This window comes from Saimiri boliviensis, chromosome 5, assembly GCF_048565385.1.
Source record: "Saimiri boliviensis isolate mSaiBol1 chromosome 5, mSaiBol1.pri, whole genome shotgun sequence".
Taxonomy (NCBI): Eukaryota; Metazoa; Chordata; class Mammalia; order Primates; family Cebidae; genus Saimiri; species Saimiri boliviensis.
In genome coordinates this window covers 61,534,969-61,549,009 of record NC_133453.1, presented here as the reverse complement: position 1 = coordinate 61,549,009, position 14,041 = coordinate 61,534,969, and the positions used below count along the sequence as shown (strand labels likewise).

The 14,041-nt window shown below is 39.7% G+C and overlaps 1 protein-coding gene across 13 annotated transcripts in view; it reads left to right on the top strand.

Annotated features, from left to right (window-relative positions):
- The window catches only part of OSBPL6 (oxysterol binding protein like 6), a 205,715-nt gene that overhangs the window by 188,673 nt on the left and 3,001 nt on the right, over positions 1-14,041 (top strand). For all 13 annotated transcript variants that reach the window (XM_074399417.1, XM_039470018.2, XM_074399415.1 and 10 more), the window contains 8 exons: positions 3,428-3,515; positions 4,014-4,267; positions 5,030-5,167; positions 6,197-6,260; positions 7,769-7,847; positions 9,562-9,706; positions 11,626-11,770; positions 13,565-13,691. In XM_074399417.1, coding sequence (XP_074255518.1) covers positions 3,428-3,515; positions 4,014-4,267; positions 5,030-5,167; positions 6,197-6,260; positions 7,769-7,847; positions 9,562-9,706; positions 11,626-11,770; positions 13,565-13,691 — 1,040 coding nt within the window. The remainder of the gene's footprint in view (positions 1-3,427; positions 3,516-4,013; positions 4,268-5,029; positions 5,168-6,196; positions 6,261-7,768; positions 7,848-9,561; positions 9,707-11,625; positions 11,771-13,564; positions 13,692-14,041) is intronic.

Sequence of the window (14,041 nt, the reverse complement as noted above, 5' to 3'; positions counted from 1 at the left end):
GGGGGCCAGGTGTGGTGGCTCACATCTGTAATCCCAGCACTTTGGGAGGACAAGGTGGGCAGTTCACTTGAGGTCAGGCATTCGAGACCAGACTGGCCAACATGGTGAAACCTCGTCTCTACTAAAAATACAAAAATCAGTTGGGCATGTAGTGCACACCTGTAATCCCAGCTACTCAGGAGGCTGAGACAGGAGAATTGCGTGAACCCAGTAGGTAGAGGTTGCAGTGAGCCAAGATTGCACCCCTGCACTCCAGCCTGGGTGACAGAACAACTCTGTTTCAAAAATAAACAAACAAAATTGCCGAAAGGTAAGAGGAAAGGAGGAAATGGCAACTCTAAATTGTAGATAGGATAGCCAGCGTAGGCTTCCCTGGAGTGACTTTCGAGTAAGAGACTGAAGAGAGTGAAGGAGCTGAGCTTGTGCATCTCTGGGGAAGTGCTCGGGCTAGGGTAGATGGCGAATACAGAGGCCCGATTTCCTTTGGCAGCTACAGTTGCAGGATATACAGCTTGAGCCTAGCCTGCAGCTGCTGCTGGGATTCCCACATATGTAGTAAACTCACTGTGAGTGTGAAGACACGAGGAGCCTTCTGGGGGAACCTCAGCCCAAGGTGGTACAGTTAGGACGTGTGTCCCCATCCAAGTCTCACACTGACATCACAGGGAGGAGTCTGATTTACTTTCTTCCCCCTCTTCCAAGCATAGGAAGTTGGCTTTTCATGAGCCTGATGGTTTAACCTTCAGCTCTGCTGCAGTCAGTAAGAACTGTGGGAACCGGTTGCAGTGGGAAAATATGAATCAGTAAAAAATTTTGTTCTCAATTTGTCATCTTTATGGGCTTACTCATGCAAAAACAAAATTACCATTATTCGTCCATGCGTGCAATCATTCTGTCCATCACTGTTCTCCCTAAATATATGAACTCTTCTCAACCCTAATTTTTAAAACATTAGCAATAAATACAGAAATTTTAAAGACAAAGATCAATTGTTTTTATTACATACAAATTTAAAATTTTTACATGGCAAAAAATGGCATAAACAGAGTTCAAAAATGTAAGTTAAGAAAAATGTAATCTATATGACAAACTAAAAAATGTGTGAAAGATAATGAGTTCATAAAGGATGAAATTCAAACTCTAAAGCTATCTTTTAGCCAGGCACAGTGGATCATACCAGTAATCCCAGCACTTTGAGAGGCTGCAGTAGGAGGATTGCTTGAGGCTAGGAGTTTAAGACTAGCCTGGGTAACATAGCAAGACCTTTCATCTCTAAAAAAAAAAATTATTTTTAATTGACCAGGCATGGGATATATGCCTGTAGTCCCAGATACTTGGAAGGCTGAGGTGGGAGGACCCCTTGTTATGAGCCCAGGTTGCAGTGAGCTATGATGGTACCTTGGTACCTCAGCCTGGGCAATGGAATAAGAGTCTGTCTTTTTAAAAAAAAAAAAAAAAAAAAAAGGCAAGAAAAAGAAAAAAAAGTTATCTCTTATTTATCCCAGGTAATTCTAAAAAATGGTTAGTGTAAAGTGTTTAAGTGGATGTGAAGAGATGGATGATGTTCCAACATATTGCTGATGAGGACAAACTAATCCAGTCTTTCAGGATAGCAATTTGGCAATATGAAACTAAAGCCTCAAAGTGACCCATTTGATCTAGAAATACATTTTAATGTAAACACCAGGCAGATCACAGAAATATATTTACAAAGATGTTCATCTAGGTATTGTCTATAATAATAAACTGTTAGAAACCGCCTAAATACTGATTAAATTTCTTGTTAAAACCATATAATGAAATATGTTACCTTTCCAAATAAAGTAGCTGTAGCTACTATAATGAAAATGTATTCAGAACGCTATAAAACAATTTAAACCAATCTCCTTTATCGATATATAAAGATAGATGTGTCAATATGTTTGTGCAGGCATTTTGAAATTGGGGGTAACGCTCACTAAAATGTTACATGGTTTCCTATATGTGGTGGGCTGATGGGTAATTTTCATACTTATCTGTTTACTCTTACATAATTTCTAATTTTTTACAATAAGAATGTTTTATATTCGGGAAAAAAAAGCTTGGCACGGTGGCTCATGCCTATAACCCCAGCACTTTGGGAGGCTGAGGTGGGCGGATCACAAGGTCAGGAGATAGAGACCATCCTGGCCAACATAATGAAACCCCATCTCTACTAAAATACAAAAAATTAGCCGGATGTAGTGGCATGCACCTTTAATCTCAACTACTTGGGAGGCTGAGGCAGGGGAATTGCTTGAACCTGGGAGGTAGAGGTTGCAACAGTGAGCCAAGATCACACCACTGCACTCCAGGCTGGTGATAGAGCAAGACTCCATCTCAAAAATGTCGTGTGTGTGTGTGTGTGTGTGTGTGTGTGTGTGTGTGTGTAGCATTATTTGCATTTTGAAGGAAGTGAGTATCAGCAGCTTTCTTGCCTGCAGGAAAGACATTAGTTTTCCCACTTGGCTGATGGCTCTATCTTATTCCTCTTTCCTGATCTGCTCTGCTTCTAAGTCTCTTTATTATGTACATTGTTCCTTAATTTCATTTTCTGCTCATTTGTGTTTTATTTTGGTTTCACATTTTTCTCATGCAGGGGTGGCTTCACTTGTTATCTCTCCCCATCATCACAGAGGCCATCTGAATTGAAGCTGTATTTCTTACCCAGATCTACACGGTATCCTATATCTAGCCTCCCTAGGGAAAGCTGCCAAGTATCTTCCTGAAAGCCAAATCTGACTCCAACATCCCATGCATATTTGTTGGATGGACTAATTCTTAGGATTGCATATGAACCCTTCATGTTGCATGAAAAGCCCTTCACTATCGGACCCCCTGCTTCTTTTCTCTACCCTCTGTCACAGCCATTCTCAACATCCTTGCATTCCTGGGATAAATGTTGCTCTCATGGTCCTTACCTTCACAAGATCTCCCGTCTTTGTGTGCTTCTATCCCTTCTAACAACTGGGCAACTCCTAGTCATTCTCTAACACCCAGTTTAAATGTTATTCCCCTGGGCAGCCTCTCTTGAGTCCTCTCAAGTAGAGTCGTAGGACCTTCTCCTGGGTTGGTGCAAAAGAAAGTAATGGCAAAAACTGCGATTATTCTTGCATCAACCTCAAACATTCTTAGTGTGTTGTACTAAAATATTTCTGGTTCTTTACTGGTCTCCCTGCCCTCCTGCCTCTACTAAGACAAAAAGCTAAAGACCAGGCTCCCCTCTAGCAATCCTATATCCTAGCTCATGAAGACCCTCAAGTGTTCATTGCACATATGCCAAAAACTTTTCCCTCTAGGACCTCTGCTTCTCATTGGAACAATGTTTTGTTATTTTTAATCACTTGATTATCTGAACTTGAAAAACTGAACAAGAATTCTGATCCTTGCATGTCCTTCTCTTCCTTAGGCTTCAGATGATGAGTCTTACATCAGTGATGTGAGTGATAATATATCTGAAGACAACACCAGTGTTGCAGACAATATTTCTCGGCAAAGTATGCATCATTTGAGCTTCCAGGTTGTTCTATCTACATGCCAAATTGCAACACTGACGACTTAATGAATGGACATTTTTCCCCACCCTCCACTAATCGTTCTTTTGACAGCTGATTGTTTAATACATTCTATTTTGTATAATCTCTTGAGGTAAATTGTTGAAAAATCTCTTAGGTAAATGGTTAAGAGAAAAGGTTTTTCCCCTTTCTCAATCCAACAGCTTGAATCCTTCTTATTAAATATATTTAATTTTTAAAACTTAGCCTGTCTTGTCTTGAATATTTGAGACTATTTAATGCCTATTTATAAAACTATACACTATTGTTTTGTGCATTTATTAGTAACCTTATACTGAAAGATTCCATTTACTTTTGAAAGAATGTAATGAAGGCTCATGAAATGTCTCACAATCAGAATTATTTGCAAGTTATTTCCCTTCTTGATTTTGTGAAATCAGAACAGCAAAGTATTATTCACTGTGACTCTCCCTCTTCCAGTCCTGAATGGGGAGCTGACAGGAGGGGCCTTCCGAAATGGGCGTCGAACATGCCTGCCAGCTCCTTGTCCTGACACTAGTAACATTAACCTGTGGAATATCTTGAGGAACAACATTGGCAAAGACCTGTCTAAAGTCTCCATGCCTGTGGAGCTAAACGAGCCACTCAACACCCTGCAGCACCTCTGCGAGGAAATGGAATACAGCGAGCTCCTGGACAAGGCTTCAGAAACCGATGATCCATATGAGCGCATGGTAATCAATAACTCACAGAGCAGCGCCCCTCAGGGGTTTGCCAGCCCTGACCTGGGCTTAGCCAGAATTCATTATGATGATATATTTGGCATTTGCATAACATTCTCACTACATAGTAAAAGAGGAATTGACCTGTTTGCATAAGTCAGGCAAGGCCAAGACCTCTCAGATACCATCACAGGAAGATGCACTTTTGGTGCCTTATCCTTGGTCTAGTGTGTTTCTAAAGTTAAGATGTGAAGGTCTCATACTCCTTAGAGGTTGAAGGCACACCTTGCCTCACTTGATCAGCTTTTCCTAAATGCCAAGATAGCCCATCTGTTCAAGAACTTAGGTCTGAGAAAGTAACTTCTGTTTATACTTCGCCCTTTAACCCATATGGCTGTGGGAAACACGCCCTGCCCGCTGAAAAGCACCCACAGCTACAATCCTCGTGTGCGTGAGACTAAGATTATGCCCATGGCAGAACCAATAAACTGGGTTCCAGAACCTTTGGACTCTGTGATTCTCATGACATTGGAAGGAAGGCTGAAGAATGCTTGACCTCAGTGGGCTGCTTGTTTCCGTGCGAGTAGTTGAACCTAATTTTACTTATTTTTTTCCCACGAGTTGATAAAAATTCTGTGCAGACAATAGAAAATGCAACTGCCATCAAATTCACACCCATCAACATGAAGTGTGTAAAATCTAGAGGGATAAGGAACAAACACACCTAGCAGTCGTCTCTCCTATATGATTTCCTTTTCTTCAATGTTTTAACAGGTTCTCGTTGCTGCATTTGCAGTTTCAGGATACTGCTCCACGTATTTCAGAGCAGGAAGTAAGCCATTCAACCCAGTCCTTGGGGAGACCTATGAATGCATTAGAGAAGACAAGGGATTCCGATTTTTCTCAGAACAGGTAAGCGCCATTGGACTCAGTGAGGGAAGTTTCTATATAGACAGGAGGGAAGTTTAGTGATGAAAGCAGCCTTTTGATAATGATCTGTTGGATGGGTTATGATACCAGTTATGAATTCAAAGTATCTGAGACAGGTCTCCATAAATTTAGAAAGTTTATTTTGCTAAGGTTAAGGACACACCTGTGACACAGCCTCAGGAGGTCCTGACGACATGTGTCCAAGGTGTTTGGGACACAGCTTGGTTTTATACATTTTGGGGAGATACGTGACATCAGTCAATATACGCAGGATGTACACTGATTCTGCCAGAAAGGTGGGACAACTTGGAAATAGGGACTTCCAGGTCATAGGTAGGTAAGAAGAGGTTGCATTCTTTTGGGTCTCTGATCAGCCTTTCACTGAATACACAATTTACATGTGAGAGGGTGGTAGAGAAATAGTCACTTATGCCTCAGTCTGACTCAGTGAATCTGCATTTTCACATAGACAGCAGGGCAGAGGAAATAATCAGATATGCTTTTGTCTTGGGTGAGCAGAAGGATGAATTTGAGTTCTGTCGATCCTTTGTCCCGTGCCTGTGAAGATAAGCTATCAATATACATTGCCAGGGTGAAATTCAACAGAACAGTTTTAGCGTAAAGATCTTGAGGCCCACAAAGAATTTCCTTGTGGGCAAATTGTGAGGTAGAGTGGTAACTTTTTTCCTCTCTCTTTTTAAAAATCTTTGTAGCTATCTTTTTTTAGAAATAAAATGGGAGGCAGGTGGTCCTGAGATTTATTTTCTTTTCACACAATTAAGAAAACTCACTTCACTTATGGGCATCATTTCCCCCACTAAATTTATAAGTTCTCAGTGTTTTTAAGGCATGAAGTCTTAAAGATTTACTTATACATTCTGAGAATAATTCACTAAGAGAAACGGATGAATTGTTTTTAGTAGGGGTGACTAATATACTAATACACATTGTAAAAATTTATGTGGAAGTTTTAACACTGATATTGCTTTCTTTTTTGTTTTTAATTACCAGGTTAGCCATCATCCACCCATTTCTGCCTGTCACTGTGAATCAAAGAATTTTGTGTTCTGGCAAGGTTTGTATTTTAATTATAATTTAAAATCAAATGTATGAGCCTATGAAAAAACATCTGGCTTCCAAAGGGACATTGTATTTAGTTTAGATTTCTACCTTCAGAACTCAGCAAACGTTGGTAATTAGTGTAGAGCTCAGTTTGAGAAATCAAATTTCCTGGTTTCATCAGGAAACAGTTTCAGCTGGGAGATGAGACTGCTTATCTCGGAAGCAATGCCGTGTGGAATAGCAGAGCTCCGTGCAGACCGTGCCGGCTCAGAGCCGCCACCTTATCTCATGTGCCTCGCTGTCTTCATCTGTGACATGGAGGTTCCATCTGCTGCCTTCTTGCTTCTTGGGGGTGTGCAAAGACATTTTAATTCTGAAGGAATTCTCTATGACACATCATCAGTGGTCATAGTCTAAACAGATATGCAAACATTACAGTAATTCCTGGTCTTTAACTCACTGGGGCTCAAGAGTGTAGATGGAAGTCTCTACTTATTAGTTAAGTCAGAATGTTACAAGCTTGCCTAACACACACACACAAAAGTTTCAAAACTCCTTTACAAAGAAAAGAATATCTATGTAAATGTGACCATTAAGTGTAAATAGTTCCTTCATGTTTGAAAGGGTGCTTCATTACTTGCAGAATGACTTTTCTCCTGAGCATTTTCTTAACCTGAAAATACATTAAAATGTTAGAACACTGTAGCTGTACGACAGTATTGCAAAAATACGACAGATCGTTTCTTGGTCATTACCAAGAGTCAGGGATTTTGCAGAGATGGCACAAAGTTCCCTTAGTTCAACAAACTGGGACTAGGTGGTTATCACAAATGCACATATAAGTCTAAGTTTCCACACGTAAAACATGAAGCCATTGTGTGAGGTCAAATGTTGGGCCCTGGCCTATATCTTAACAAGCAATGTCGGAACACGTTCATGAAGTTCATCCTACTCGCTCATAAATCTTATTTTACAAATCTTATTTTATCTGTATTTAGAGACTTTTAAAAAACTGTAATCCCAAATTATATGTCTTTGATATGGGGGAAAATGTATATATATAAATTAATTGTATTGCCACACTGCAGGTATTTTTAGTATACATCTTATGCTTGATATATTTGTTAACTATTTTTACTGCTTGGTTAAATCTTATAACAACATTTATTGCTGTCTGGACATTAAAGCACAATAGAGTCTATGTTTATATGTACAACGTGAATACACACACACACACACACACACAATTCCAGGCTTCTCCCAGCGTTGTTAGTTGAAAACAAATTAAGAGCATGTATGATAGAAAAACATAGATAGTGGGTTTTTTTATTTTTATTTTTTGTTCACAGTTAATATTTTCACCTTGGGCCGTTTTCAGGCACTTGTCATACTAAATCAACAATATGGAATCAATTATCATTCTAAAGGTGCTTTGTAAAGTGTAATACAAAAGTTAGTTTTTACAGAAGAAGTGATTAGAGATGGGGTATGTATTTCTTGTCCTCTGCCTATGTCATTTAGATATCAGATGGAAAAACAAGTTCTGGGGGAAGTCGATGGAAATCCTGCCTGTTGGAACACTGAATGTCATGCTTCCAAAGTAGGTGACTCACACCTCCCTTTTGGCCTCCCGTCTGCTTTTCTAAATCATAAATGGGTATTTTAAACTCTAGAAGATGCTAAGGGTTCATTTCTCTATACCCAAAGCTTCTGTTACCTTTGCCAAAGTTTTGAGAATAGACTCTCACAAAAACAAATGAGAACTTAAGCATGTGTTGCAAAGCTTCCTATTTATTTCTTCACATCCTCCATTCTTCAGTCAACACTACTAGGTACCTCCCATGGCCCAGTCACCATGCTAGTTTGATTTTATATAAAAGGTTCTCCTATTTAACCATTTCCATGCTATACAATTCAGTTTCAATTCTGAGTTCATCTTAGATCCAGGGAGTATTTTAAATTTCTAAGTTATTTTATCAAAGAGGAGTGATGAAATCCTTTTATGGTTGTGTTCTAGAGGATACTGCTTGTAAATATTTTGAAATTAATTGGAATTTTTATTGAGGCCAAGGACTTGGTTGTTTCTTCATTTGATTTGTTTTGTTTTGGTTTTATCTGTTTGAAAGAATTTGCAAATGAATTGGATGTGGAAGAAGGTGAGGAGAGGAAGGTATTCCTAGGACCACAAAATAAACTTCGAGTATTTGAAAATGTGTAAGGAGGAGAGTTTTCCTAGGTATATATGGTGCCTACATCATACCAATTCATAAACTTTGCAACAATTTAGAAGCATCTTCTTTATGTTGACATAACATTTCATTTGAAAATATATGTAATACACAAATTTGAATGTGATTTGAAGCTGTATCACTTTATTCCTTAGCAGAAATTCTGTGACCTTGCTCCCCAGAATTTGTTGGGTTTTTTTTTTCTCAATGAACTGGTTTTATTAGGAAAAGAAGGTGTACTAGTTATCTATTGCTGTGTAATGAATAACCATAAAACTAAGGCTCCCAGAATTTGTATTAGATTTGTGCCATCTTAGCATGCTCCTCAGTCTTTTCCTGAGGAATTATTCACATCTGAGGTCTTAAACCTGGAGTAGGAAACAGTGTTCCCAGAGTGATCTTTCTTAAATGCACACTCTGTGGGGCCTCTCTCCTGCCTGGAATCCTGCGGTGGCCCACTGCCTGCAGGGGGAATCCAGACTCCTTGGTAGGTCACTGCAGGCCTTCCCGGCTCTGCCTCATCACACCTTTCCTATCTTGCATCCTGCCACCCGCACTCCCCCAGAGCACAGCATTCACAGGCCCCAGATGCCTTGTTCTCTTCTGACTTTTGTGGCTTTGCAGATGCTTTTCCCAGCCCGTAGTGCCCTCCTACCTGCCACCCGTGCTTACATCAAACCCAGCCTCTTGTAAGGTGTCTTCCTTGACTGATCCTTATCCCACGTTCCAGGCAGATTGAAGGACTAAAAACTCTTCCTTCTGTGTTCCTATGATGTGCATATTTTATTTTAAATACTTGTTTGCATATCCATCTACCCCTCCCATACTTTTGTCTCCAGAAAAGCAAGAAACAGGCCCTGTTCCACTTTGCAGCTTTAGCACCTGGCCCACAAAATGCGCCTAAATGTTGCTTAAGTGAATTAACCATATCATAAATACTTATGACCACAGAGGGAATTTCAAGACAGAAATGAGAGGAAAATGAGGGAAAAGCAAGCTTTGGCCAAAGAATATTCTCATTAGCAGAAACAGTAATATGTATTTGTGACCTTCGTTGTTTTTAATCAATGTTACATTCTTCACTAGGTACGGAGATTACTATGTGTGGAATAAAGTCACCACTTGCATACACAACATCCTCAGTGGGAGAAGATGGATAGAACATTATGGAGAAGTAACCATCAGAAATACCAAAAGCAGTGTTTGCATTTGCAAACTCACATTTGTCAAGGTAACTACTATCATACAACAGTAAAGGAAAATGAGTATTAAATGCTTCTTAAAGAAGAAATAGAACAATCACCTTAAATAGCAGCAAGTGAATCTGTCCTGTATCATTGGTCCTTAAGGATGTTTTAGGTAAGAAAGCAAAACCAATTGATGGAGTTTCTCAAGGCATACAAGTTTCTGATGGTCAAAAAAGTCACCATCTCAAAACAGAAAAAAAAACACGTTTCTTTTTAAAGAATTTTCTTTTGGAGTAGCCAGTCAGTCATTCACCAAGTAAAATTCCAGAAAACACTTCTTGACTATACCAAAGTCTTCTGGTTTATATTTCTATTTCTCTTCCTGCTTGATTATGTATTCAAGTGATCTGATTTTAGGGAACTCATTATAATGTAGTTATCATTTTCTGAAGACACTTGATGTAGCCATGTAGATGATCACCACCAGTCGCTACACACTTATCCAACCCTGCCACTGTTGTAGCTCAGATAAGTTTAACAAGAAATATTAGCCTCATTTACAAGAAAAGATGTTGGGATAATAATACCCAAAAAGCACCATTTTCCCTCAGTCTCTCTGGTCTGAAGTGGAACATACAATGTCACCACCATGTTTGTTTGGATGTGCTACAGAATTTAACGTGGTACAGAAACCCCACCCAGCCGCCTTATCTGTTCAACTCATGATCCTATTCTAATTTGGTAAACAAGTAACATATATTGGAGTCTTAAGACTCTAGTATTTTCTTTTCTCAGTTAAATCCTTTTAAGCCATATTGGAAGGTTGTGTTTATTTTAATTGAATATTGTTATTTTATCCTGATATGTTTTTTACTATGTTTTTTCTTAGAGACTCATAAGGTACCTAGAACTGAAAAGCCAGGATCACTATGTGCCCTGGCTGGGTGATGATGACATAAATATGTACATTTGGCTTTGTAGGCTATGAGAAACTGCAGTGCAGCCCTGTCTCTAACACTTGCAGAGCCTGTATAATTAATAAAAGTAAATAAATCAAGCCTGTAAGCTATCAGATAGAATATGCTCTATTTCTTTTCCTTGACAAATATACTTTTTATAATAAAACCTGTGAGGCCAGGTTGGATCCTTCAGAACTCTGTGCTGTCACCCTGGCAATGTAGGACAGCCAGTCCTGGCCCTTAGCCATCCCTGCTTTCTTCTCACCACTGGCTCTGTTGTCACTGAAAGGGGCCTACACATCTGTAGGCAGTCCAGCCCACACATCTAAGCTCTGTTCCCACCCCTACAAACAGCCACCCTTGGCTATCCTCAGACCTAAAGGTGCACATGCTGGTGGGTAGTCTGCCCTCAGGTGCATGAGTCCAAGGAAAAGGCCTATGCCAGCTGTGGAATAAGCTTGGAGCCACTTGGACAAGGAAGCCTAGTGTCCTGTGTACTTGTGGCCTGATCTAGAAGGGGGATCATGGGGTCTAGGTGGGCAAACTTCCATAGATTTCTCATCCCTTGAGAAGGAGCATAACCGGAAGGGCCACATGAGGGTCCTCCTGATAAAATGTAGCCGTTTGTAGATACTATGACAATTATTTCACAAACAATTTCGGCAGCATGGCAAATTAAAATCTATTAAAATCCCTCGGGGGAAAGTAAAAACAAGAGGAAAAAAAATTGCTAGCCTATAAATTAATATTAGGTTCTTGGATAGAAACTGAGCTTTCTCTGTGATATGCTACCATGTTATGCATGGCATAGAGACCATCCCTTTCTTGAAAGTTAGGCTAACTTTTAGAAAGCCAGCCCTTCTTATAAAACATTTTGAGATTTCTATATTTCTGAAAATAGTTTGAATAAGGACTTCAAGGTTAAAAATTTTTCTATATGGAAAATATAGGGAATGGTATTATTAAAGCAATCAAATGTCATGATTGGAGTTTGGTTTTTTCAGGTGAATTACTGGAATTCTAACATGAATGAAGTCCAGGGAGTGGTGATAGATCAGGAGGGGAAGGTGGTACACCGGCTGTTTGGAAAGTGGCATGAAGGACTCTTCTGCGGTGTGGCCCCCTCTGCAAAGTGCATTTGGAGACCAGGTGAGAGTGGCCTGAATATTCTGCCAACAGGAGGGTGCCATGGACAACAGAAGGGAAGGGACTATCAGGTCATTCCAGGCAATTCATATTAAGTTTCCTTTAAGAATGAGATTTAAAACGTAGATGCTTAAGGCAGTTAGAGTTGCATTTATACTTAACATATCAGTTATACATAAGCCCCCGATATTTCATAATAAAAAATGTAGGCCAAATCCCTGACATGCAGCCAGAGATTGGGCTTGATGAAAAATTGCTCAAAGTGTAATGCTTACATTTGAAAAGCTAGGTATATTATTAAAGACTTTAGATAATTGAAGTATGCAAACTTAAATTCTTACTCATGTTACTTATTCTCTGCTCTAATAAAACAGACTATAAACATTTAAGATCCACAAATTCAGTAACTCACCAGAATCAGTGATCTTTTCACTTGAACCTCAAAAGGCGGCAATATGTTGACATTTAATAAAAAACATCAAGAGTTCTGTAACACATTAGCATATAATTGAATATCAAGTATAAATGGAACAAGTATCCACATGACATTTATTGTCACTGGAATTTTGTCAGTTAATCCCTAACTAAAATTAGTTGTTAGTTTCCTAACAACTAATCAATGAGTATTTAAATTTCCTGCTAGTAGAGTGGCCAGTTTATTTATTCAGCAATTATTTATTGAGGGTTGGCTGAGCATCACACTTTGTTCCAGGAGCTTGGGATATATCAATGAGCAAGACACACAAAGATCCTGCCTTCAAGTTTAGTTTAAAAGTGGCAATAGGCCAGACACATTTGCTCACGCCTATAATCCCAGCAATTTGGATTTAGCAAATCACCTGAGGTCAGGAGTTCAGGACCAGCCTGACCAACATGGAGAAACCCCGTATCTACCAAAAATACAAAAAATTAGCTGGCATGGTGGCACATGCCTGTAATCCCAGCTACTTGGGGGACTGAGGCAGGAGAATCACTTGAACTTGGGAGGCAAATGTTGTGGTAAGCTGAGATTGCGCCGTTGCACTCCAGCCTGGGCAACAAGAGCGAAACTCTATCTCAAAACAAAAACAAAAACAAAAGGCCGGGCGCCGTTGACTCACGCTTGTAATCCCAGCACTTTGGGAGGCCAAGGTGGGCAGATCACATAAGGTCAGGAGTTCAAGACCAGCCTAACCAACATGGAGAAATTTTAGTCTCTACTAAAAATACAAAAAATTAGCTGGGTGTCGTGGTGCAAGCCTGTTATCCCAGCTACTTGGGAAGCTGAGACAGGAGAATTGCTTGAATCCTGGAGGCAGAGGTTGTGGTGAGCCAAGATAGCTCTGCTGCACTCCAGCCTGGGCAACGAGAGTGAAACTCTGTCTCAAAAAAAAAAAAAAAAAGGCAATAAATATTAATTTAGATCTGCATATTTTGCTTTTCTAAAAGGAAGCAAACAACAAGTGTTTCTGGTAAAATCTTAATGTTCGTAGTTAATCACCATAGTATTTAGTTAACCAATTGAATATTCAAGAGAAATATTATGGAGTAGTTTAGCTAATGAAGACTACTATGTGTGCAGTTTTGTTTGAAAGACAAGATTGTATTAAATATGTGAATCTGTCAATTGTGATCATCAACATGAAGTTTCCTGCCTAACAAAATATCACCAAGTTAATTCACTTGAAAAAATTTATAATCTTGTGTTTATGATTACAAATTTGGTGTTAGTGTCAGTATTAAGCACTGGGGTAAGTCAGCTTCTTCCAACTTCAAAAACCTTTTGCCTCTCACAGTGGTTCATTGGCCTCATTCCAGGTTCCATGCCAACCAACTATGAGCTTTACTATGGCTTCACGAGGTTTGCTATTGAGCTCAATGAGTTAGATCCAGTACTAAAAGATCTCCTTCCACCAACAGACGCCCGATTCCGGCCAGATCAAAGGTGAGGATGGCAGTGATATTTAATATCCAGACTCTGGCTGGGTACAGTGGCTCATGCCTGTAATCCCAGCACTTTAGGAGGCTGAGGAGGGAGAATCACTTGAGGTCAGGAATTCAAGACCAGCTTGGGCAATATAGTGAGACCCTGTATCTTTAAAAAAACAAAATCGCAAATTAGCTGGGTATGGTGGTACATGTCTCAAGTCCCAGCTACTCGGGAGGCTGAGATGGGAGGATCTCTTGAGCCCAGGATGTTGAAGCCACAGTGAGCCATGATTGTACCGTTGTACATCAGCTGGGGCAAAAGAGAAAGAGACCCTGTATCAAAAAAAAAAAAAAAAAAAGGCAGAC